The sequence below is a fragment of the Perognathus longimembris genome, chromosome 4 (assembly GCF_023159225.1).
Source record: "Perognathus longimembris pacificus isolate PPM17 chromosome 4, ASM2315922v1, whole genome shotgun sequence".
In the NCBI taxonomy this organism is placed as follows: Eukaryota; Metazoa; Chordata; class Mammalia; order Rodentia; family Heteromyidae; genus Perognathus; species Perognathus longimembris.
The window spans coordinates 8,446,929-8,473,358 of record NC_063164.1 but is presented as its reverse complement, the minus strand read 5'-3'; the positions used below and the strand labels follow the sequence as shown (position 1 = coordinate 8,473,358).

The window sequence follows — 26,430 nt, the reverse complement described above, 5'->3', positions numbered from 1 at the left end:
TGCTTTATTTGACTTCTCTACCGGTCCTTCTTCTTGTGGAATCCATAGCAACACACCAAGTGGATGGTGAAACCTGGCATGGTACCAACCCTGCATATATCATGATTTTTCCTGGCACACACCTATGACGCTGGCTTTTTCTTGGCACTGAATTTCAATAATCATTTCTCTTAAACTTCTCTCATTATGAACTAAAATAAGGCGCACAGCAGCCCTGAGATAATAATACCATGGTCCATATGAAAATGGAGACATCCGTGAAGTAATGGGAGTGAACAGCCTGGATGCGCAGGGAAAACCACAATTTATATCCCAGGAAGGACGCACACACCGTGACCTTCTGTGTGCCACGTGGAAGAGAGTGTACTTCAAATCACAGAATATTTCCACCTGATAATTTTGGACTGTGCTTGACCACAGGAAGTTGTTGTAACTACAGTAATGAAAACTGCTGATAAGGTGAGATATTGGATTTGGGGCTTTTAAAAGAAATTCAATTTGGTGAATGAATTTGGGATTGAAGTATCTTGGAAATACAAATCTTAGACCATTATTTTTTATTTCCCATGGTAGATGGTAGTCTGCAGGTATGTTCAGGTAAGCTTTCAGCAGAATTCCATCATAATCTTGAACTCTTAAGAGCTTGCCTAGCATGCATATGGCCTTGGGTTTAGTCTCCAATATAAAAAAATAGATTTAATTCCCTTATGTGTTTTCTTATAAACCCTGTTCACAATTCTGGAAATTCCTTCTAATGTGTTCTTTTTTTTAAAATAAAAGCTATCAAGCAGATAGACATAGCATTACAATGCCTCTCTGGGGTGATGGAGGGAACAAGGTCTTCGGCCTCTCTCCGTCCACCGGGATGTGAATTGTAGACACACAGGAGCACCTGGAACTATTCCTGAGGTAGAGCTTCAGCACCACAGCACAGAAAGAAAAGCTGTCACACACACAAAAGTGTGATCAGATGATCAAATCGTAGCTTGGCATCTAACAGTGCAATTAGACCAAAGAGGACCCCCTAGAAATGGGACCAACGCTTGTCCTTCTCTCAGAGAAACTGTGAGTTACAGTGGAAAACCCACCAGAAGAGGAAGAGGAATGGCACTTGTGATAAAGCATCTCCCTAGTGTTGCCTATGTAGATCCTATAACATCCTCTTCTCACTGGTGGAGAATGGACCTGCAGGATGGCTGGAGTTGGCTTGTGGCTTGTTCCCTTTGCCATTTGCTTGTCCTTCCAAGTGATCAAAACTAGAATTTTCCAGCTCACTGCTGTCTGTGGGGGGTCTCCACGTGTGTTGTGTAAATGAGATGGGCCCTACTGATTCATCTGGCTCAGCTGGGCACGTAGACATCGACTTCGGGCCTGAGGTTTGGTTGTGGTTTTGCATTGGAAGCCGGACTTGCAGAGCGAGCGGACATTTGGCAGAGTCCACCCGGCTGTGGTCTCAGGTCTCGTCCTTCCCATCGCCCGCCTCTGCAAAGCACCGTGGTTGACGGGACTGCGTCAGAGCTTTGTGGACAAGGTGTGACTTGACTCCCTCGAGTGGGGCTCCGTGGGGCTCTGAGCTGTGGCCGGGCTTTGGGCTTCCTTTTGCCATCTGGCGGTGTAGAGCACATACACGCTCCTCATCAGGAAAATGCCAGCGATGACGGCAAAGTAACTCCCATAAACTAAAAACTGGACACAAACAAATCATTACCCTCACCACCTACCTCGCTGGTAATGTGTAATAATGTTAGAGGGCTCGGATTACAGGTTAACGGAGACTCAGGATTTTATTTATTTTTTATTTTTTATTTTTTTGGCCAGTCCTGGGGCTTGGACTCAGGGCCTGAGCACCGTCCCTGGCTTCTTTTTGCTCAAGGGTAGCACTCTGCCACTTGAGCCACAGCGCCCCTTCTGGCCGTTTTCTGTATATGTGGTGCTGGGGAATTGAACCCAGGGCCTCATGTATACAAGGCAAGCACTCTTGCCACTAGGCCATATCCCCAGCCTGAAACTCAGGATTTTAATGACCCACAGGGCGTTTAGATTGCACAACAGTCTCTTCTGAGACAGAAGAACAGGTGAGCTATGCAGACTGCCTAGGTTCAAGTCTTCACAGCAGTAAAAAATTTCAACCCTACCAAAACCCACTAGTGTCTGTGTCCCGAGGCTGGTGTGAGGCTACAATGCATTGTGGACACTCGGGTGACTTCTTAGCCACCTTTCCAGGTCAGTGTTGACCCAGCTGTCACAACTGCTCAGAACCTACTTCAGGTCAGTATTCTGAAGGAATTCCTTATTTAAAATGTTGCTTTCGTGGAGGAACTCAGGCAATACAAGAATAATGTGTGTAGGATTAAGAGAAACCTTAGATTCAGCCTACCCCTCGTTACAGTCACTTTGGCGGCTTACCTGGATGCGGACGGGCAGGTTGAGCCCTCTCTGGTCTACCACAATCACTGTCATGATGGTCTGAATCACCAAGGCAAGGAAGGTGTTTATCCCGAACACCAGGGCATAGCGTTCCACACTGAGGTTGATGGCAATCTGAAACCTACCGTGAAATGTGGAATACGCTTTTTAACCGTAACGTACAGGAGAGGCTATTCCTTGAAGGGCAGACACCGCTGGGTGCTGGTGGCTCATGTCTGAAATCCTAGTTCCTCAGGAGGCTGAGATCTGAGGATCACCGTTCAAAGCCAACCTGAAATGGTTCAGGGACAGCCCGCAGGCTCTGAGTTCAAGCCCCAGGACCAGTGTACACACACACACACACACACACACACACACACACACACACACACACCCCCCACACATGAAGCCAGGCATATCATCTCAGAACTGGGGGAACAGAAGCAGAAGAATTTCAAGTTCATAGCCTGAATTATACAGCAAAACCTCTCTCTCTCTCGAACGCTCAAAACAAACAAACAACTACCCCCCAAAACCAACTGAGCAGCCAAATGCCAAACCAAACTTAACAAAGCTTATCTCCTCTTCTTTTATGCAACTTGCGATTTAAACTTTCTGAAAGTTTCATCTTTTTGATTAATGAAGTCCAATTCATCTTTGACTACATTTACTTGAATCGATGTTTTATTTTATTTTACATTTTTGCCCACTTTGGGCCTTGAACTCTGGGCCTGGGCTCTGTTCCTGAGCTCTTCAGCTGAAGACTATGCTATAGTCCCCCTTCTGGTTTTCTGGTGGCTAATTGGAGATAAGAGTCTTCTGGAGTTTCCTGCCCCAACTGGCTTGGAACCTCGATCCTCAGAGCTCAGCTTCCTGAGTAGCTAGGATTACAGGTGTGAGCCACCAGCATCCAGCAAATCAGTGCCTTTTAATAACACTTTTCTTTTTCCCTCACATTCTTGTACTTGCATCAATCAGTTGTCTGAAGGGCTTTCCTTCTGATATGTCTATATCCACACACAGGTCAGATCCCCATTGCTCTCCCTCCTACCTACTAATAATTTCTGAAAGTCAGCCCTGGAAAAGAAGATGCATACAAGGCAGAAAATTCTGAGTCCTGGAGATATCATTTAAAAAGTGATTAAAACACATTCAATTTGATGCATGTAAACAATGCTTACCTTTATCTTCTTTGTGTATTGTCCAATTTTTTTTGTAACTTCCTTGGAAATATATTGTTCACAGAAGAGTATGTGTTTAGAGTTATTTACACAACTAAACAAAATTAAGGCTGGAGTCTAAACTTAATATTCAAAATGAAATCACATCACACACTGTCGAAGAAAGCTGTTGCTAGTAGCAGTTCAAAACCTAACAACACATCATTGCTTTTGGTTTATATACACCCCAGCATTTCTTCCTTGATGGCTGAATCTTTAATAATATTCAAGGGAAAATTGTTAAATGAAAAGATGGCTCTATGACATTTAATTCAAAATATATAGCTCCCACTTAATATTGCTCAGGCTGGGTCTGGTAGTACACACCTCTACTCTCAGCACTTCTGAGGCTGAGGCAAGATCTTTTAGTTTAAGACCAGCCTGAGCTACACAGAGAGACCTTGCCTCAGAAAGAGAAACAAAACAAAAACTTTTGATTTTTTTTTTTTTAGGAACTTTTTAGGAGTAAGAGAGTGTGGGAAGAAATGATGATAGTACTTACACGGCTATGGTTATAAGAAGCATGTAGCTGGACTTGAATACCAAATAGCCGGCATAGCACAGCCAGATGCTGAGTGTGTAATGCATGAGAAACAGAGCGCCTGCGTTGACAACCGAGAAGATGGCCAGAGCCAGCTCTCCCAGGAGATCCCAGTTGATGTCCACGTAGCTCACTGCCAAGGCAGCCATGGCCCCTGAGGACAAAACACGGAAAAGTAGCAGGCATACTGACTTTGAGGTCCTCGAGCTGGGCATGGGAGGTCTACCCCTTGTAATCCTAGTAATCCTGTAATCCTACTGGGGGAGGCTGAAATCTGGAAGATCACAGTTCAAGGCCAGTCCCAGGCAAGAGTGAAATCCTATTGGCAAACATAACTAGAGCAAAAGGGGCTGGGGGTGTGATTCAAGTGGTAGAGAGTCTGTCTAGCAAGCATAAAGCCCCAAGTTCAAGTTCCAGGATTCCCTTGCTACACCAAACCAAAATCAAAACCTGTCCCGGCAATTCTAAGGGACAAAGACATCGCTTTCGGATTATTCTCACTACCCTTCCACGCACACACCTTCAGCAGTTTTACCGGAAGCTCTTCAGTGGTTGCATTGTGTAGCCAGGTTTAGTCTTCACTTTTAACTTTTACTTTAAAAATCTTCGAGATCTGACCTCCTCTTCTTGTTCTTTCTTTCTTTTTAAGACAGAGTCTTGTGATATTGCTCAGACTTGCCTTGAACTCTAGGATGAAGTTATCTTCCTGCCTTAACCTCTCCACTAGCTGGGACTACAGTGTGTTCCACCAAACCAGAAAAGCTAATTTTCTTGGGGTGGGAGGCAAAAAGATTCACACTGATTTACAGAGTTTAAGAGGCTGAATGATACTAGTGTTAGTAGTGTTAGTGCTAGTAGTTAGTATTAGTGTTTGTTTTCTAAACAAATTGAAAGGTATTTAAGTTTCCAGTTATTGATGATAGGTCTGTTAACTTTTCTCCTTGTGTTCAGGAAGGGGCTGCATGTACAAAGGACCCCTTCTAACTGTGCCCCAAGAATTTGGAAAGCTGGCCTTGCATCACTGTAATGAAGCAATTCTGGCACAGTTCTCATTTTCCGAGGTTAACTTGAGGCTACTCCCCCCCACCTTCCCCCAAGGGGGACAAGGACATGTGAATCTTCTTAAAACTTTCTATGTGGGTGTGGAACAATCTCACTTCCTTAAAAAAAAAAAAGAACTCTTCAAAGTTTCATGTGACACATAAGTTTCCATTTATTAGAGTGTAATTATTTAGTGTGGAATGGGCTTCAAGGCAGATTTCTCTTCTACGCGAGCTCTGGCTCTCGCCCCTTGGGGAGCTCTCAGAAGAAAGCCACTATTGAAAACAGTTGCTCTGCAGCCTGGGGTTGCTGACGGTGAGTAACAGCTCAGTCATCATCAAGACATGCTAGGTAGCCAGGCACTCAAGGCTCATGTCTATAATCCTAGCAACCCAGGAGGCTGACATGCAGAAGATTGTGGTTCAAAGCCAGCCAGGGTAAAAAAAAAATCCATGAGACTCCATTTCCAAAATAACCAGCAAAAAAAGCCAAGTAGCTCAAGTGGTAGAGTGTGAGCAAAGTGTAATGCCCCGAGTTTAAACCTTAAAGGACTAAACAGAAGGGGTACCCACAAAAGACCCCTTCAGGTGAGATTTGGGATGTCTTTATGTACTTCCTGAATCAATAAAACCTCCTTAAAAACCGTATAACAATTCTGGAAGAACGGGGTAGACAATCAATAATTGTCTTAATGAGGAAACAGAATCTGAGAGATTCCATTAGAACTTGTTTGGTCCTAAGGGCTGAGCTCTTGAGTTACTCATAAACATCTACATGTGATCCATTAAACAAAAGATCTTGTGCTCCATGGCATTGTATTTTTCTAGTGCCCCCTATTCTTTTCTCTTTTTGATGGTACTTTTTTTAGATGGAACTACGGATTTCAAACTTGCCAGGCTGGCACTCAGCACTTGAGCCATGCCTCCGACCTAGTTTTTCTTTTTTTTCCACCAATTATTTGGAGATGGAGCATAGTGTACTTTTCTATCTCAGTTGGACTCATATTGTAATCCTCCAGATCTCAGCCTCCTGATAATCTAGGATCGGCACCACCTGTGTCCTCCATTCTTGAAAGATAAATTATGTCTTCTGAGTCAAGGTGGTTTGCCACCATGGAGAAGTTCGCCCCAGCAAAGGAAGTTTAAAGCAGTGTTCACTTACCTCCAAATGTGGCGATAGCTTCCACTGCCCCATTGTAGATGGAAGAGTCCTGAGACGGGGCCTTGTCATCCCACAGGACTTGAACATAGTTCAAGATCTGGTTAAAACCCGCTGTGGCCAACGCCCACCACAGGGACCAGTAGAAAAGGCGCTTGGAGGAGTAGCATTCCTTCAGATCCTGGAACCACTGCATCAGGTTTCTCAGGACGGCGTTTCTGGGCTTCGGGTGGCCCTGCTGGCTGCTCTCCTGATAACCGGCAGCAGTGACTGGCTCCTGGAGCGGGGCTTTGCGGCCCTCCTGAGCTCCCTGGAGGTCAGCATCCTGTCCCGGTGGCTTTTCCAGAGCTTCTTTGTTGGGTTTTGCATGGAAAAACATGCTCTTCTTTGGCATCGGTAGAAAAAGGGAGACTAAGAGGGCCATGGAGACAGAGGTCAAGGAAATGACATTCAGGTAAAAGTACGACACGTGTGCCAGGGACACCAAGAGCTGGGCCAGCACGGAGGCCGCGGTGTAGGCCACCAGCGTGACGCTCCGACAGTAGCCGCTCACCTTCTGGTAGTGCTCCGGGCTGACCATGCTGTAGATGTAGGCGTAGTAGGCCACCTCGGTGGCCGAGACCATCCCAAAGACAAACTCTACCACCTGCATGGCCTTCACTCCTTGGCCAAACAAGAGCAGCAGCCAGGTGGCGACGAAGCTCACCCCTTGAAGGATGATGACCGGCTTGTAGCGGGCGTAATCCGTGAGGATGAACACAGGGAGGAGCAGCACCAGGTAGGAGTAGGTCCAAACAGGGAGGACCTCGTTGGTGATCTGTGAAGTTGAAACACAGTGTGACCGGAAGTATCTCTGAGGGACACAGGGAGTGTGTCTCAAATTCACACCTGGGAAGAAGGTCTTCAGATTATGGAAAAAGCGTGACAGGAATTTGATTTTCCACGTGAGTCTCCTACTCCACTGGAAAGCAAACACATTTTAAAAAAATTTAAAAGGAGCAGCCAGGCACTGGTGGCTCATGCCTGGAGTCCTATTCAGGAGGCTGAGATGTGAGGATTGCAGGTTAAGCCAGCCATGGGCAGGAAAGTCCATGGGACTCTTAGCTCCAAGGAACCACCAAAAACCTGGAAGTGGAGGTGTGGATTAAGTGGTGGAATGCTATCCTTGAGCAAAAAGATCAGGGACAGTGCTCAGGCCCTGAGTTGATTCAAACCTTAGGGCCACCCCCCCAAAAAAAAAATGTAAAGAGAGAGAGAAAAAAACCCTACAAGTAATTCACATAGAAGAATGCACCCCTTGAACTATATGTTAAGTTTAAATAGTATGTACAATGGTAGTAAATGATTTCAAAAATTTCAGATACTTCTGGGATTTCCAGGTCCTTAAAAAATTCCTTTCTTGTTCACAGAGTAATAATATTAGAAGAAATGCTTACAAAGTGAAAAGCCTAGAACTATCTGGGTTCATTACTGTGCCCAAATTCCCGCCCCTCCAGAGTCGGGGTGAACACTCACAAGGGTGGTGTAAAAAGAAGTGACTTTGCCACAGCAATGAGTGACAACCAAGTCATGCAGTCCACTTTTCTTCCTGCACAAATTTGCCAGACTCCACAAATATTCCCCGCCCTAAGATTTCCATTGATGTATTAGCGCTTCGTACAATCTGGCCTCAATGTAGCTTATGCTTTGACAGTCAGCCATTTTCATAGCAAGAAAGGGCTAAAAGAGGGTGATGGTCTTCAGGGCCCTGTGCCTGCTATTTCTCAAACCACTGAAATTCACTTGAATGTTGACATCCGGGTCCCATGAGGTAGGAGATTGACCGAGGCCCAGCACTGAGCTGCAGCTGGAAGGGAGGGCTTCCTACCATGTCTGAGGTCATCGCAGAAGTCCACCCCAGGGATTGTGTTGAGCAGCCCGAGACACTCTACACAGCTGTCCTTGTGTGATTTTGGAGGAGGAACTTGCCTTGCTGTGTTTGGTTTGTACGCATCCTGACTTACCTGTGTATTGGTCAGGTTTTTACTTGGTTCAGACAGATATGGGATCAAGAAGGGCTCTGAAGGCCTCATCATGGAGAAGAAGCCAAATAGGCAGAGGATCACCGTCGGATAAACCCAGGAATTGCTCGGTGAAGTCTGGAAACAACCCATGGCTGATCAACTGGAAAGGAAGCAAACAGTGCTGTGATGTTTTGATTATTTCTACCTGTTTTATGAAAGGATAATATTTTATTTGACTACTCACAGATATTCCTGAGGGGAGCCAGCCAGCTGCACCTTCCTTGGTCAATGGACTTACTTCCTTTATGTAGGAGGAAGTCACATCTTTTTATTAACATTTTCCATTACAAGCATAATTATAAGTAGTTACTAATGAATGATAAGCAATGGGCCAAAGTATGCTTGGGCAAAGTGAAATATTAGCCAATGGATTAGTAGTGTTCACGTAGGTGGTAAAGTACTTCCTGTACACAGACTGGAGTCATCAAACTTCTATTATCTGCCCACTGCATTTGGCACTGACTCCTAAGTCTTTAGTACATGAAATTACATTCATTTGTTTTTTATATTCATATTTTATTTTAGAACTGAAGCTTTGTAATAACTATAGCCCCCAGGTGAATATATAGGAGATCCAAGAGTTGGTTAAAACCACATGGCCACAATTTGAATCAAGTTCCCCCTAACTCCCATCAGATCCTTTCTTCCACCCTGTTTCTGCCTTTACTGTGACTGTTAACCTACTGACAACCTCTCTTCACAAGGAAAAATGAAAATACTGTTTTCTTGTCAGTCATGGGATTTGCACTTAGAGCCTGGGTGCTTGTCCTGGAGCTTTTTTGCTCAAGACTAGCACTCTACCACTTTGAACCACAGCTCCACTTCCATGTTTTGAGTGGTTCATTGGAGATAAGAGTCTCACAGACTTTCTTGTCCAGGCTAGCTTTGAGCCACAATCCTTAGGCCGAGTCCCCCAAGTAGCTAAGATTACAGATATGAGCTACTAGCACCCAGCTAAGAGAATGCTTTTATAATATCCATACAAGATATGATGGCTTAATATATAGGACTCCCGGGCGGGGAATGTGGCTTAGTGTTAGAGTGCTTGCCTAACATGAGTAAAGCCCTGGATTTGATTCCTCAGTACCACATAAATAGAAAAATCTGGAAGTGGTGCTGTTGCTCAAGTGGTAGAATGCTAGCCTTGAGCACAGAGAGGCTCAGGGACAGAGCTTATGCCCTGAGTTCAAGCCCTAGGATCAGCCAAAAACAGGACTCCCAAAGGCGGCCTGAGAGATGAACAGGAGAACAGGACACTCGTGCTAGAAGAGCAAGTTACCTGGATGGAATTCCAGGGATCTTGGACTTGGATCTCCCTACCCTGGTACTAGGCATTCCTGATAGAGGCAAAATTCTTCTCAAGTTAAACAAGGTCAGCACTGTTTCTGTTCATGTCAAGGAAGCCTTGGGTTAAGCAGTTCAGAGATCAGAGATCACTTCCATCGGACATTGGGCCTAGTTCCCAGTAATAATGAGCTACGAGGGCAAATTCTTCGATGAGAAATTCTGCCAAAGGCAAAGTAGAGCTGACCCTCCTCTACGTCCTTCCTCAGTCCAGAACCTACGGGCTTTCTCTCATTCTTTAAAAACTAATATACTCGAGTGTGTGTGTGTGTGTGTGTGTGTGTGTGTATGTTTGTGTGTGTGTGTGTGTGTGTGTGTTATTGCTGCTCTGGGCCTGAAACTTGCTTCTCATGCTTACCCAGTGCTCTGCCACTTGAGCCATGCCTCCAGCATTGTTGTTTTTTTTTTTTGCCCATTATTTTGATGATGGGAATCTTGAACTTCTTAGGCAGGCCTCAAAGTGTGGTCCTCCGGTTCCACAGCCTCCTGAATACATAGGGTATGAGTATGCACTGCTCACGTTCCCCTTCTTTTTGTGGTTATTAATGGTTATAAAGGAAAAGGGGTCTTGATTAGCCAATTACAATGGTTTAATCATCTTCTGAAAGGTTGTCTCCATGAGGAGGCATCTGCTGATTATATCTAGAACATTCTGTTCATCTATGCTGACCCTGGATCTACTCACTCACTTCATCTCTGGATGCATCTCAGAGACCAAGGGTTACGCCCAAGACCTCTGGGCTGCTAAAAGCCCACTGAATTATTTACCTCACTGTCTCTTTATGGTTCTAATGCTATTGCACAACTAGGGTGAGTTGGGAAAGTCAAGCAGAAAGCTGTCATATACTATTTGCCCATAAACAACATGTCCAGGGTAGGGTCTGGGTCACTGTTTTATCCTAAGTGTGAAGGATGGTGCTTGTTGCATAGTAAGTCCTCAAAGAAGATGCTGAACAAACTGTTATAGTTTTGTGAGTCAAGGGTGGGCAAAGAGAAGGACAGGTGTCAGAACAGGAAAAAAAATGCGAGAGCATTAGACTTTAATAGAAATCCATTTCTTCTGTTAGACTGGGGAGCAGTTAATAGAAGGAGCTGAGAGTGAAGTCCCACAGTAAGAGCACACACACACACACACACACACACACACACACACACACATTCTGCCTGGTTTTCCTGAGTGTATTTCATTTCCTAGTTTCATCAGTGACAAGTCAGGAGGTCTTCAACTCTTCAAATGCTTCGAACACAAGATAGCAAGCTGGATTCTGACAAGAAGGAAGCTTCTAGATAAACATCTCACGAATATGTGAAAGCCATTAAGCAATGGTCAGCCTCTTCAGTTTTAATCTCATAATGCTATAATTTTCTGTTGTCATGACTACAACTATGATTATCAAATTAATCATGTAATAGTGAGCTCTAGGCATATTGGTCTACTTAGTGAGACCCTGAATCTAAAACAGACACACACACACACACACACACACACACACAATGTACAACTAATTATAATAAAAATAAAGAAATGAAAAGAAATACACATTCAATCAGTTCCTATAATTTTTACATTGGTACATTTAATTTTTGACCATTTTTAAAGCGAATAAGCCTAATACTGTTTGCAAACAAAAGGTTAGAAGTAATAAGATCTATACTTCTTTTCACATTAGCACTTGGACTCAGTTTTTCTAATTCAAACTTTGCTCATTTTTCCTCTTGCCCTGTGCTGAGAAGGCCCAACCAGAACCTCAAAATTCCAACCCAGTTTATTTTAAGACTGTGTTTTCCAAACTGTAGTATCAAAAGCAAAATATAGTGGGTTGCCAGCAGGATAAAAAAAATCATACAACAATGACTAAATGCCTAAGTATAACTGCAAAGTAAGATTAGGTTTTCTTCCCATAACTTTTGTTTGAGTTGGCTATTTTATATACACACACACACTCACACATATGTATTACACTAACTCACTGTGGGACACGGTCAATGGTTATTAATTGCTAAGGGAAGAACAGGAATAAATGTATACATGTTCCTTAAAGCACACCTCGTAAATGTCATCTTCAAACTACATGTGGGTGGTCTGGAAGGGCCACAGGTTCCACAGATCCGTATTCTTTGGAATCAACTGTTCTTTTGCCATTTTCCCCATCATCATTCTGTTTTGATGCTCTCCTACCATCCTGTCCTAAAAGCTCTCTGAACTTGGGGCTGGGAATGTGGGCTTGTGGTAGAATACTTGCCTAGCATGCAGAAAGCCCTGGGTTCCATTCTCAGCACCACATACACCGAAAAAGCTGGAAGTGGCGCTGTGGCTCATGTGGTAGAATGCTAGCCTTGAGCAAAAAGAAGCCAGGGACAGTGATCAGGCCCCGGGACTGGCAACAACAAACAAACAACAACAACAAAAAACCTCTCTGAACTTCCTATCCCTTGTCCTGAAGTGATGTGAAATGGATTCATTTTCTGAGTTTATAGATAGATTTCTCGGAGCTTACACTTCTGAAAGCAAATCTGATCTTCCTTCATGTCCTGTGTTTCTAAAACAATAGATGATCCTTTGAATAATCCTCAAGAATGACTAGCTCCATTGCCATTTTTTTTTTCTTTTTGGTATTACAGTTTGAACTCAGGGCCTTCTGGTTCCTAGGTGGACAGACTTGAGTCAGATTCCCAGTCCTCTATCACCATGTTTTTAAAAAAATAAATATTGTTGCAGTGGATATAAAAAAGGTGGGGGGGAAGCATTCCCAGGTAAACATCAGGCTCATGGTTTGAAGCATTCGACAAATACCCTGGCAGTGAGGACCTGAGAACACAGGTAATAGGGAAACTGGAATCCATGTGTTGTTCTTCCTAGAGGAGACCTGCAGCAGCTAGACCTGTGGAACACCTCAGCTTGGTGGCCAGCCATGTCTGCGCAGGATAGCATTTTGTAGAGACGGCACAGTGAGTCTGAGGAGGTATGAACACTGAGCTCCACACCTTACTCCCAGCCCAGAGTAGATAGGATAGAGACCATAGGGCTGCTCTGCTTGCCAGTAGACCAAAGAACACCAGACATGGTGTTAATGATTACTTTGGGGTGATGGCTCACAGAACTTGGGGGGGAAATGTTTATTAGTTTAAGGAGGTTATCTATCAAGTTGGATGAATGGATAGGGTAAGGTTGTGGGGTAACAGCTTTTGTGCTCTTTCTTGGATGCTGGTCTGACAGTAACCTCTAGGTGTTCAGCAAACCGGAAGCTCATTAATACTTCCAGTTCAAGAGCTTTTTCCAGTTGGATCTCTAGCGCCTCCCACCCTGCTTCTTGGAGGTGGGTAGGGCCAAAATCCTTAACTATTTCCAAGTCACTTTAGGGTAAGTTCATTAGGCTTCACTTAGGGGTAAGTTCATTAGCATAAATTCAACCATTACTAACTGCTCATTATGAATTAAAAAAATATTCCAATCACCCTGGAGTCTCCAAGGTTTTAGCTTTTTTTTTTTTTTTTAACAGAAATCAGAAACAATGACCAAAAAATGCCACATATTTTATGTTATGCCAGTTACATTTTTCAAAAGTCCCACCTTTCAGGCTTTAAATCCTACCATAAGTAGGACACAAGTATTGAGTCTGATTACCCCAAACTAGAATATTTGCTTTTAACTAATAACAAAGTTATAGTAACTCAATATGCCTTTTCATATACTTATTACCACCTCTCCTAAAAAAAAAAAGAGCATTTATCTATGAGTAAAGTACTCAAATAAAAAGAGCTTCCATTGAAGTGCCAGACTTTGAAGTCAGGCCCCATTTTACCACGCGAACCCCATTTTACCACGCGAACCCCACTTTACCACGTGAACCTGAGATAAGCAGGCCCTGTGAGCAGACCCAGGATAAGCCCATTAGGGCCCAGCCGGTCTAGAACTCTAACAGCTGGGAATGCTTAACTCTGACCACCCCTAGAATGCCTCGAACCCTGAGCCTATCAGATTTGTACCTGTGTCCTAATCTTGCTTGCTTGAACACCTGATTGTTGTAACTCTGTTCTTTGCCTTTATAAGCCCTGTGTAATCACAGCTCGGGGCTTCCTCCTAACCTCCGCTGTGTCGGTGGGTAGGACAAGGCCCGAGTTGCAGCTCGCTTAAATAAAGCCTTGCCTTGCTTTTGCATTTCGGAATGTCTGAGTCTCGGTGGTCTTCTTGGTGGTGGTTTCGCGACTTGGCACAACACCATCAGCTGGCCAGGGACTCCAGGCAGCTGCCTAATTTCTACTCCTGTGATGCAAAGTCAGCTTTGGAGTGTGGTCCCACCTGGCTCATAGGAGCTGACTTAAGTTGGCTGTGATGTCATCACATCTCAGATACCTTTCAGGGATCTCTCTTCACCCCATGTGAAAATGAATTTGACAGAACACAGTTGAATACCATAGTGAACTACCCAGATGAAAACAGGTCTTTGCAATCAAGGAACTAGGAAACAGTTCATTGAAATGACTAAATGGAATAAACTTTAAAGAAGACAGACATTGTTTAAGAATTGGAAAGGGAAGCCACAGACTTAACACAGCCATAATACTAATATCTGACAAAAGAATTATGTTTAAATTATATAATGAATTCCTATGTGTCCATAATAAAAGACAAAAGATCTAAACATTATACAAAAATAGGCTGAGTGAAATCTGATGTAAATGCTAGGAACTCTTCTCTCCCTGGGGCACTAGGGCAGGCCTTAAGCCTTGTTAAATACTGTTAAAGTGCTATTAATGATAAGCCTTTATTCTGAGCTCTGTAACAATACTTTTTCTCTAAGTGTGTTGAGATGCTAAAGGCTGGCATAATTTCTCAGGCTCTCTAGTTAATTGGACCACTCTTAAACGCTTTCCTAGGGCCCAGGCTGCCACTCAGCAAAGCTCTCAAGCCAGCCAACTGCTCTCAATAGTCCATGGCCACCTAGAAGAAGATGTTAAGTACAATTTCATCTTCTGAAGACACTGCCCCAGCACATAGCTTGCACCAGACTTTGGGCCATCAAAAACGGTGACAATTCTAAATGATGTTGCAGCCATTTTTACCCAGACTGAAGAGGGAGGACTTCTTTTTATCCCAGTAGAAGGCCTGCGATGGGTGCAAACAGCCCTCCCCCTGCACAAAGGACCTCTCTGACTGGTAGCAGGGACTGTGCTGTGATTGGTGCATGTGAAGGCTGCTACCACTGCTACAGGCACCCTTGTCACACCATTCTCTGGCTCTACCAGCGGTTTGACTCATTGCCAGTCAGCCAGCAGGTAGCCTCTAACGCTTTCCCTGGTGTTTTATCATTAGGTCCAATAGACCATTCCCTTGAGTGATCTTCATGCCTGGTTTTGATTTTCATCATCAAGTGGCTGCATTAGTAACATGAAGAAAGAAAGAGGAGAAGAAATGGCAGCAGAGAAGAGATCAGTAAAGCTATAATATACAATAGCTCACAACCAATGTAACAGCTAAGTAACGAAGGGTGAACATACCAACTGGTGGTAAAGATTTTGAAACACTGAATGTTCGCACACTGCTTTTTAGATGGTAGAAGGGTACTAACTCTTTGGAAAATCACTTGGCAATCTATCCCACAAAAGTTCTTATTTTTATGATAGTGAAAAATCGAGAAGCAACATAAGTGCCTGTTAAGTGAGAAAACAAATACAAGAAATATAGGACAATACACCAGTCAAAACACTTGAGTGACTATCAAAAGCATGCCATTTCCAAAGAATGCAGACATAAAAGTGCATAGGAAGTTCTAAAGCAAGCAACACTACTCTGTGGTGATAGAAAGTGGATCAGTAGTTACTGAGGATGGAAGACAGGGAAGGAATTGAGCAAGAGAGCACAAAGAGAATTTCTGAGGTGATTAAAATGCCCTACAACTTGATTGTGGTGATGGTTACAAACCTTTATCCAAATTCATGTACAGGACACTTACATTGCACATTTCATTACATGTGAACCATATCCCAGCAAAGACAATATGACATATGGAGTAAAATAAATCTCAAACATTATGCTTGGTAAAAGAATTCACACAATACACATAAAGGACTCATTTTAAACCAAGTCCCAAAGCAGGCAAAATTATAGCACTTCATGCTGACAGATCAGAACTGTGTCACTTTTGAGGTGAGGGTTGAAGACAGATTACATGAGGGAATTTTCTGGGTTCTTATATATCCATTGTCTTGATGAGATATAGTTATGTCAGTGCATACATCATATCATATATAAATATACATACATTCAAGGAAATACCTTCTTCCCTCCCATCCAAAGCACTTTACTACGGGCAACCTTCCACAGCCCTGGACTTGTATTATAGATGCAATGATATAAGGTTATTCCAAATTTCATATCAGAGCAAGTCCCCTATATAAACACAAAACAGAATAGGATTATTGAACTTGGATCTCTCTCAGAAAACGGAGAATGGAAATTGTACCCATACTTCAAGTCTAAGACAGGTCAATTACCCTTGTATGTCTGACCATACAGAAGCATCTTCAGATTAATTCAGATAGAATCAGTAATTTTTCCTTCCAAGCTCAACTTAGTCATTTTCTAGAATCAGGACTAGCCTTACCTCCAACTTCTGCTTCTTGCAGCTGCCAAAGACCGCAAATCCCAGTCCTCCCAGAAAACCAACCTCCTTCCTGCTCATCTCAATGGATTAATACAGAGTGGCCTCCACACTTTCACCTCACCCTCCTCAGGAATGTTGCTAGACAAAGCAAGTATCTAAGGTAGGATATTTCTGAAACACCAATGACTACAAAGGTATGTGAGCAAACAGGCAAAACAAAACAAAACCACCCACAACAACATGAACTTCTAAGAATCCAACTTTCTTACTCTAGAATTTGGCACCAGGTGGCTTAGATGGACCCAGGAAGGGTCCAAAACCCATTGCTAATCTTGAATATCAAACCTAGCTTCTCCACTCCCATCTTAGCTGCAATGAAGCACCCACAAAAACTTCAAAAGGTGGGGAATTGGTCCAAATATTCAATAAACAGGTCAGAACCATTTTGCTTTTGGTAAAGACTCTTGCAAACATGGCTACAGATCTGAGGATTGTGGTTCAAAACCAGCTTTGGCAGGAAAGTCTGTGAGACTCTATCTCCAATTAGCTATGAAAAAGCCAGAAGTAAAGCTATGGCTCAACTGGTAAGAGTGCTAACCTTGAACACAGAAGCTCAGAGACAGTGCCTAGGCCCGGAGTCCAAGTCATAGGACTGGCACCCAAACAAAACAAAACAAAACAAAACAAACAACAACAACAAAAAACAACCTACCTACCCATGGACATGCAGCTAGACATCTATCTGGAATAGGAGGTGGGATAACTTTGTGCCCTAAGCAAAATCCATGGGATTGTTCAAACTACTTTATCACTCTAACTGTAATAATTGGTAATCATGTGAAATAGTTCTTGTCTGTGGATATGCAAATATGCTTTAACCATTGGAGAGCTAATACTCTTTCTCCTCCCCATGGAAAATGAGCCTCAATATTCCCAGTCTATATTTCATTACTAAATATTCCATATCCTTGTTCTAGAAATGAATCCTGTTTTTCCAATTCTCCTTTCATCTCTTGGATCAGATTGCTCTTTAGTGAGTTAAATAAACCTATAACACATTTATTTTTATATCTCATGAGAGTTACGGCTTTACCCTTGTCTGAATATTGTCTTTAAGTCCTGCCTCTAGCCTTTGAGTCTAAATGATTTGCTCTTAGTGTTAAATTATCAAGACTGTTCTACCTGCAGATTTCTCCAGGTTTGGGTTAGCTCATTCCCCCTGGTTTGGTGGAAAGAACTGGACTTTGGAGTCCAAAACTCTGTGTTCTTCCAAGTTCCATTATTTTTTAGGTCACACTGGATATACAACCTCCCATAATCTCTCAAAGGACAGATGATCATTGTCACATCTCAAGGTAAACTTTATTTCTCATTCCTTCTCATGCAAGAGCACATTACAGATTCAACCAGGACTGATTAATTCTTGGGCTAGGAATGGTACTTTCAGAAAAGTACATAGCAAATAATAGTAGTTAAATTGCTAAGGTGCAGCAGGCCAAGCATTCATCTCTGACTATACTTGCTAACTACAAATGTCTGTTTGAGATGAAATTTCTTCAGGAGGCTCCCACAGACTAGATTGAAAATTAAGACGGGGTCACTCACACCAAAGTTCCACATCACCAAGCTGAAACTAAGCTGTTTCCATGAATAAAAAAAACTCCTTCTTTATACTCCTAAGAAGTTTAACTGAAATACCCTGATGTTAATTACTCAAGTTATTTTCCCATTCTCCTATAGCTTTCCACCTTTTAAAGAGTAACTTTAAAATAACCAATGGGTTCCCTCTGTCTGTCTGTCTGTCTGTCTTGTCTCTCTGGGATGAAGTGTTGAACCCATTCTAGGCCTAAAAGAAATCCAGTCAAGATCATTCAACAAAATCGCTGAAAACACATCCTTCCTCATCCAGGAACCAGTTTTCCAATACAGTCTGCTTGTTGGCAAAACGGACTGAACAAAATCGCTACTTTCGTCCACTTTGGCTGCTGAAAGAGTATGAAGAAAACGGTCATTGGAAAGTTAGTTATGTTCTGGACTATATATATATATATATATATATATATATATATTTATATTATTATGTAATATATTATTATATTTTAATATAATATATTTTATAATATATAAATATATTTTTTTTAATGAGAGGATGCCTTTTGAGACACGGATGTGTTCTGACCCCCTATGTCACAGTAATTTTAGAAAACGTTATTTCCTGTACTTCTCGCCCTGGGTGCATTCCGTTATGCAGCCTGCGCACACTCAGGGCACGCACTCTGGTCTGATAGACTGATCCTGATGCACAGACGCTCTGGGAGCTGTTGGTTATTTGGCCTCCGCCTGGCCTGGCCGCACTAGGGCCGGGCCCAAGGCACCAGGCTCCCGGGTGGGGGGGGGGGCTTGAACTCTGGGATCGGACCCTGGCAATCGCACACTGTCTTTCCAGGTAAGCCTCCGCGAGCCAGCGGGTGACCCTGGAAAGTTGCTCCTGAGCTTCGTGGTTCCGTGGAAGCGGCTTTTCCCGACGGCTGCGGAGCGGGGTCCCGGCCCCCAGGGTGGCCGCGGAGCCGGCGCGGGACGCCCGGCTGGGACCTGCCCCAGCCCGCTGAGCGCCCGGCCCCCGGACCCCTTAGGGAGGCCGCGGCCCCTGGGAACGGCAGCCTCTCCGCCCCCCTCCGGAAGCACTCACCCCCCCCCCCGGAGCGGTCCTCGACGGGCGGGCCGGGCCAGGCGGGCCGGGGTCGCCTCTCGTCCGGGTCTCCAGGCACCGGGGTCCGGCGGACACGCGGCGGACACGCGGTGGGAGTGGGCAGGGCCGCTCCGGCTGGACCTGCGGCCACGCCCCCTCATTTGCATACGCCGTTCCCGCCTCCGGGTCTTTGATCTCTAGGTGGAAATCCAGGTCTGTCTGCTGGCTGGTTTGGCCAGGACAGAACCAGTCAAGCCAGGCCCTGAAAGACACACGCTGACACCCACGACCCAGGTAATGGAGCGGGACGACTTGCATCCGAGCTCGAAAGAAAATTTGCTCTGCTTATGAATGTCTTTTTCCTACGAATTTTCGTTGATTGCTCCTGGGGTGGTGGTGGTGGTGGGAACTGGACTAGGAGAGAGTTGGCTATAATCTCTGTTTTGCATTCGAAGAAACTGAGGGAAAAGAAACTAGAATGAATAAAGTAGACAAGCCAGAATTTCAGTTGGGCATGCTGGACATAGTGACAAGGTTTATAAACGTGTGTGTGTGTGTTGGGGGGTGTATGGCATTTAAGGAGATGGGGTGGAATAGTTTCCTGTGCTTTAAGAACTGCGTGATACAAAGCTTGTACATTCAATCACATGCAGATCATACTAAGTGCTTGTGTCTGAAGATCAAGCCTGGGATCTGGTGGTGAACACTGAAACATACAATTCAGCTCCTGGAGAATTATGATTCTTTGAAGCAGTGGTCTGCGCCCCTATACAAGGGAGGAAAACACACACACACACACACACACACACACACACACACACAGTGAGAACAAACCTATAGGGGTGGCATAATCAGGAAGGGAACCGACACTTTGAGGACCAAGGCTTGTCTTTAGATTTCCATTGAATACCTGCCTCCTACATCATTCATGTAGTTTCTGAGCGATTAAAAAAAATGAGGTGTGCTGAAGCTTTGACTTGCCCCAGCCTCAGCTATAATTCAATTAAAGACACAAAGAAAGAAATCACAAACCATGATTTCCTCCTGTGACAGTGATGGCCAAAGGCTGGCAAGTCTCCTCTCAATGCTCCTTTGATTGTAAAAAACCATTCAGGGATAGTACGGGACCAGGCAGCCACCAACTGAGTCGGCTCCCAAGTCTTTGAATGTCACCCATGGTCTTTTGTTCCCTTGGCCTCAGCCGTGCAAGGGGATACTTCTTAGAAAAAAAAAAAGAGACACATTGAATAGGGTAGAACTTTTAAAACTTTATTACTTAAGACTTATCCTTCTATAGAATGAGGCATGGGAAGAAAAAAGAAGTTAGTGAATGTATACAATGAAAGAACACAAAATTGATCAAAGTAAGTTTTGTCAAGAAAATAAAATATGAACAATGTTTTGTTAGGGTCAACACATAAGTATTGTTTACAGAAGTGTACAAGTGGCTATGCTTTTACCTCTAATATTGATTATATATGCTACTTAAAATGGTTTTGTATTTTTTCCCCTACCCAGTGGAGGCAAGAATACGAAGATGGCATATATCTAGATGGAATATATCTAGATATGTATCCAGGATACTAAGTCTTAGACAATACAGGAAAAGGGGTTAAAGGAAGTCATAATGATATTGCAACACATGAGAAGAAACAGCCTGGAACTTCAGCGTACAAGGCACAGCAAGAGCAGATCTGGTGGCTCTCCACAGATAGGCAAGAAACTGACAGGATAGCTGGCAGAAGGGAACAAAAGAAAAAGGTCACCAAATGAGGCTATCAAAGCCTCCAGCATTTCTCAGCCTAGAGGATCAGCTGAGCAAGCACCTAGCAGCAGCATTGCTTCTGGCAGCAGCACTTTTGCTGGCAGCAGCACTTGCCACAACCACAGCACTTGCCACAACCACAGCCACAAGAGCCGCAGCCGCAGGAGTTGCAGCAGGTGCGGCGGCAGCAGTAGATCCTCGGGGAGCAGCAGGCGCAACAGCCACGACAGCAGCCACAACAGCCACAGCAGCGGCCACCACAGCCACAGCCACCACAGCCACAACCGCAGCCGCCACCACCGCAGCCGCCACAACCACCACAGCCACAGCAACCCATGGTGTCAGGAGAGAGGATTCGAGGGAGGCAAGGAGAGAGGAGGTTTGGGAGAGGAAGGGAAGTCTGGGGGACAATTGCTCCAGGGGCCCTTATATACCACCCGCAAGCTCACCAGGTGACACCCAGCCACTTTCCTGTTTCCGCCATCTTCCATGGGGTTCCACGAGACCCCGAGTGTTGTTCCTCGTGGAACACTTCTCATGAACGTTCTAATTTTAACTTGCACTTCCTCACCTTATGCTTCTATAAAGCGTAAGATACTTAGCTTTGTTGTTGTTTTCTTTAGTGAGGAATGCAGGGGTGTGACTGACCCTGTGTATTTCCCTGGGGGAAAGCTCTCCTCCTGGTTTTCGTGGGTGGAGGGCCCGAGGCCCTGGAGGAGACCCTCTGCTCTGCTTCTCAGGACTCGTTAATGCGCTTGGATATTCTCTTCTTGGCTTTTTTAAATCTTGCTTTGCTTGTTTTGGTCAGTCGTGGGGCTTGAATTCAGGGCCTGCGCACTGCCATCCTGCTTTTTTACTCAAGCCTAGCACTCTACCCCTTTGAGCCACAGGGCCGCTTCTGGTTTTTGAGTGGTTAATTGGAGGGACTTTTCTGCTCCAGATGGCTTTGAACCATGATCCTCAGACATCAGCCTCCTCAGTAGCTAGGATTACAAGCGTGAAGAAACATAAAATTTCTCCTTAATTCACAAAGAAAACACAGGGACAGCCATCTGGAAAGGGGCACCTCGAGTGGAGACCTATCATGACAGGTTTCAAAACGATCTGTCTTCTCATGTCCTTCGGGGGTAGAAAGCAACAGAGCCCAAAGTTCCTGCCACCAGCTGGCTTTAGGTCCCAAAGAAAGCCACTGCCCTTTGTAACTCAGTTTCCTTTGTTTAGGTTAAATCATGCAGAACTTTATATACAGGCGTGCCTGTATATATATGCATATATAAAATATATAATATAATGTATTACATATGTAATATATAATATAAAATACTTATAGTGTATTAATATATTGCATTAATCATTAATTGTGCTATATTACTGTTAACATTGTATTATATTGTATATTTATGTTATATAATATATGGTATATGATAGATCACATACATTGCACATATTAGATATCATATATGGAAATATATATAAATACATACATATCATAGATACCTATATTTAAAGAGCTGCTTTAATTTTCAGAAGAATCGAGAGGAGAGTACAGGGAGTTCCTGTAGTCCTGTCCCCCTCCCCCACCTCAGTCCCTTGGCCAGCGCATCCCACTCATTACAGTGGGTGGAGCCACGTTTGCACGCCTCAGCTGTGCACGCCCATGGCTCCCCTGAGGGTTTCCTTTGGTGGCCGCGTCTGTGCGTTTGGACCAGTGTAAAAGGACAGGTGCTCAGTGTTGCAGCAGTGGGCAGAACAGCTGCGCTCCCTGCAAATGATGTGTGCTTCACGTATCCCCACCTCCGCACTCGCCCGCAGACCCCTGGTCCTGTTGCTGCCACCACAGTTTTGTGTTTAGCAGGGTAGCCTCTCATCTAATTGGCAATTCAAGTCTAATTCTTCTTCTCTGCCTTCTCTCTTTCTACTCCCTTCCTCCCCCTTCTCTTCCTCTTCCTCCTTTTACCTCCTGATATGATTATTGTTGTTCTTTTACACTACTAGGATTGAACCCAGGGTCTCTCCCGTGCGAAGCAAACACTCTACCTACCACTCGGCTACTTCTACACCACCTAAGTCTAATAAAGATATAGAGGCAGTGAGTACACGTGATAATGACCTTTGTGCTTGAGAATCATTCATTTCCTCAGCCTTTGGTAGGAAAACGTAGGGCAATGCACAGAAATAACCTCCTGGTGAAGTCTGTCTGTCCTGCCGACGTGAAGGCATTGGTGCACACACTCCACGCGGGGTTATTTGGGTCTGCTGAGTGTACCCAGGGCTCACTGAGGCTCTGATTGCCATTGTAGGGCACATGGCTTAGCAAAATAAGTAAATAGGAGAAGTCATCTACGACCTCTAGCTGGCATTCCACAAGGAAGTAAATAATACGCGTGAGCTTCTCCCTTGTGACCACAAAGCCAAATGACGGCCAGGAAGTGGTCACGTGACCTTCCCTTCCTGTCCACACTGTGGGTATTTAAGGGCTCCCCTGTAGAGAGGGGCATCAGACTTCCCTTCCTCTCCTAAGCCTTCTCTCCTCACCTCCCTCGAGTCCTCTCTCCCGACACCATGGGTTGTGGCTGTGGTTGTGGCGGCTGCGGTTGTGGCTGTGGTGGCTGTGGTTGTGGCGGCGGCTGCTGTAGTGGTTGTGCCGGCTGCTGTCGCGGCTGCTGTGCCTGCTGCTCCCCGAGGATCTACTGCTGCCGCCGCACCTGCTGCAACTCCTGTGGTTGCGGCTGCGGCTGCGGCTCTTGTGGCTGCGGTTGTGGCAAGTGCTGCGGCTGTGGCAAGTGCTGTTGCCAGCAGAAGTGCTGCTGCCAGAAGAAATGCTGCTGCTAGGAAGCCCGGGCCAGGCCTCTGTGAAGGCGGCAGGAAGATGTCATGTTGGTAAGGTTTTCTTTCTTCCTTCCAGTCCTCTCTGAGTTGACAGTTTCCCTCATAGTCCAGGTTTCTGAGCTTCTGCTTCCCAAGGGGTGAAAATAAAAAAAAAAAACACCAACTCAGTAACCTTCTCCCACAATTCCCAGAAGTATGGATCGGACAAAACAGAATGTTTTTAATGTGGCACTTTCTTAGAATTTCACTGTTGCCACGACTGTCATGTTCCCCCCCCACCCCTTTCTGTGGCTTCTTCTATATTCTGCCATTTTGTGTTTCTGTAAACAGTCTTTTCTCAATAAACCACACAAAACTGTCATCCACGACTCTACAGCATTGCCTTCTTTTCTCTTATTTTATTGCGTCTAACCACAAGGCAACTAACTCCAGAAACCCAGCTCCTGACGCTTGTTTGCGAGGGGTTTAGAATCATCGCAGACAATCTGATCGAGTAAGATTTCATAAGCGTATACAAACGTGGAGCAATGGACTCACAATGGAGGCTTTCTCCTTTTAGATTAATCTAACGGATCTGTTTCGGTATCAATAGCCAGATGACACATAGCACCTACAGCAAGTGTATTAAATTTAGGTCTTGGTCATTAACCAAGATCTTTTAACAGTTTAATGTTTGATCTTTCATTCTGTCACCAATACTAGTTAGCTGCCTCTCTAGCAGATTATGGTCATAAATACTAGTGTGATCATAGTTGTAAAAAAAAATACCTATTAGTAAAACTTGTAAGTTACCCCTTTGCATTGAGAACATCATAAGAAGCCAGGCATGCCAGTGCACAGCTGGAGGTCTAGTTACTTGGGAGGATTTATGAATCCAGGTGTTAGAAACCAGCCTTGGCAATAGAGACTCATTTCACGATGTCCCCTCCCCCCAACACCTCATCAAGGCCATATCAACATGAGTTGGAATTCATACCACTTTCTGAGTTCCTTGGAAGTGAACATGCAAACAATGTATGATATCAATCAGCTCGTTTTCTGAACGCAGTGTCCTGTTCAATAAGCTATTCCTTAGAATTTTCTACCTAACATCGCTCTCTGTCTACAGTGAGGGACAGGAGAAGCATCAGAATTGCTCTCTGGATTGGCAGCAACCTGGAGGTTCAGGAAGGTCATCTGCTCTCACTGGAGTTTGCCTCTGAGCCCCCAGAGGCCTTGTCGTTCTGCTTCTGAATGTACTCTGAAAGAGTCAGAAGATCTGATGCCCCTGGGCACAAGCTAAAGGAACACACCAGTTACGAATGCCAGACAGCTCCTGAAGGGAGGCTCCAGTGAGCGCTTCCCAAAGCTCAAGAAAAATGGATGCTTCCTGTTTGGCTTCTGTCTGCTTTCAGATGCACCTGAAAGATGGTGGGGCTATGGTGTTGACTCTAGGACACTGTTATTCCTTCCTATTGTCCATTAGGCTCAGGCTTCTTATGTGCATCTGAAGAACCAGATAAAAAAATACAAAGGAGATGAGTGTGCTTTAGAAAGTAGCTGCCAATCACCAGTGTCATGTCAGACACTAGTGGGCACAATGAACTATAAACAGAGAATGCTCTACTGGCTGGCAGTTTTAGGCATATTATGTCCACTAATTTTACAAATGTGTATCAAGTACCTACAATGTCCTACATTGTTCCAGGTACTGAGGACACCTCTGTGAACAAAACAGATACTCACTTCTCCCCCTCACCCCCCCATAGTGGTAACAACTTAGTCATTGGAAACAGATACACATAGAAATAACTTATGATATAGCATATTAGAGGCTGAGTGGCTTAATATACAAATAAAAACTATATTTGAAGTGAAGATTCAGACTTACAGTCTGCAGCAATCATTCCAGAAAATCAACCCATTATATTGTAACTGCCTTACCAGCCAGCCTGTTATACAAGAGACCTGTAGGAATCAGGGCTCCCTCTTTGACCAGCTGTCTGAGAAGTTACATGATAATGGGTCTCCAATGCCTAGGATTTGATTAGCAACCGACAACTCTAATTCTTGTCCCCTTTCCAACCAGAGAAAGCCTCAGTAATAGCAATGCATGCTCCATTTTTAGTTAATCTGGCTGCAAGTATACAAGTAAGCCTTGACCTGAGTGTTCCCACACTCTTCCCTTTCTCACTTGCAAAATTTCCCCACTCCTCTGCTTGCCTTGGAGTCTCCACCAAACCGGAAGTGAGGGTGGCGGACTCTTTCACTCTGTCAACCCGAGTTAAATAGCCTTTGCTTGGGCTCCTGAGGGTCATGTCTTCCCAGACGACTCAGGAATCCCAGGAGTCTCGGGTGAGTGTGCATGGATTTTTGCACATGTGTTCCAGCAGATACATTCAAGGATGTAAAGATGCTCACAGAACAACTGTCCCAAACAGCAAAACCCTGAAAACAGATGTGAATTCCTGTCATTTGGAGAGAAGACAAACAAATGACTTACAGCACCATCCCAGAAGGAATGCATGTAGTTGTGATAAAACTGTGTCCAAAAGAACACACCGGAATCAGGAGTCCGGGCTTTAGAATAAGGGCAACTCTGGTGGCAAGGGTGGAGGGAATATGAGGTTCTGTGGTAACAGCCCTATAGTAGACCACACTGCTAACATTCTAGTCTGCTACACTCTTACAATAAGCAGAAAATTAAATCAAGAACACTTTGCTTAATGTGCATTACGAACCAGTGTGACTATTGGTTCCAGTATCTTATTTAAAAAAAAAAATCACATT

The 26,430-nt window shown here is 44.3% G+C and overlaps 3 protein-coding genes across 6 annotated transcripts; 1 reads left to right on the top strand and 2 right to left on the bottom strand.

The window, feature by feature from the left end:
• Nucleotides 1-476: 476 nt before the first annotated feature.
• Nucleotides 477-26,215, bottom strand: Slc19a3 (solute carrier family 19 member 3). 4 transcript variants are annotated; one of them, XM_048344606.1, is made up of 6 exons: nt 26,203-26,215; nt 8,370-8,529; nt 6,370-7,183; nt 4,129-4,321; nt 2,407-2,548; nt 477-1,686 (listed from the first exon to the last, which is right to left on the bottom strand). In XM_048344606.1, exons 2-6 carry the CDS (start codon nt 8,517-8,519, stop codon nt 1,513-1,515), a joined length of 1,473 nt encoding a protein of 490 aa, XP_048200563.1. In that variant the 5' UTR covers nt 8,520-8,529; nt 26,203-26,215; the 3' UTR covers nt 477-1,512. The 4 variants fall into 4 exon arrangements, with proteins under 4 accessions (XP_048200563.1, XP_048200561.1, XP_048200562.1 ...); XM_048344604.1 differs by lacking the exon at nt 26,203-26,215 and adding an exon at nt 16,379-16,448; XM_048344605.1 differs by lacking the exon at nt 26,203-26,215 and adding an exon at nt 14,074-14,273.
• Nucleotides 20,617-21,169, bottom strand: LOC125350230 (small cysteine and glycine repeat-containing protein 5-like). Its single transcript, XM_048344607.1, has one exon. It carries the CDS (start codon nt 21,167-21,169, stop codon nt 20,894-20,896), a length of 276 nt encoding a protein of 91 aa, XP_048200564.1. The 3' UTR covers nt 20,617-20,893.
• Nucleotides 23,395-23,664, top strand: LOC125350231 (small cysteine and glycine repeat-containing protein 5-like). The gene has a single exon (XM_048344608.1). It carries the CDS (start codon nt 23,395-23,397, stop codon nt 23,662-23,664), a length of 270 nt encoding a protein of 89 aa, XP_048200565.1.
• Nucleotides 26,216-26,430: the final 215 nt, after the last annotated feature.

Bases quoted from the DNA above. Each gene is read 5' to 3' on its own strand.
- Slc19a3 (XM_048344606.1), bottom strand. From the start codon at position 8,519: ATGGGTTGTTTCCAGACTTCACCGAGCAATTCCTGGGTTTATCCGACG. The intron at 7,184-8,369 runs GTAAGTCAGGAT...TCAACTTCACAG, and splicing joins AAAACCTGACCAATACACAG to ATCACCAACGAGGTCCTCCC. The intron at 4,322-6,369 runs GTAAGTGAACAC...TTTTGTCCTCAG, and splicing joins AGCTATCGCCACATTTGGAG to GGGCCATGGCTGCCTTGGCA.
- LOC125350231 (XM_048344608.1), top strand. From the start codon at position 23,395: ATGGGTTGTGGCTGTGGTTGTGGCGGCTGCGGTTGTGGCTGTGGTGGC.
- LOC125350230 (XM_048344607.1), bottom strand. From the start codon at position 21,169: ATGGGTTGCTGTGGCTGTGGTGGTTGTGGCGGCTGCGGTGGTGGCGGC.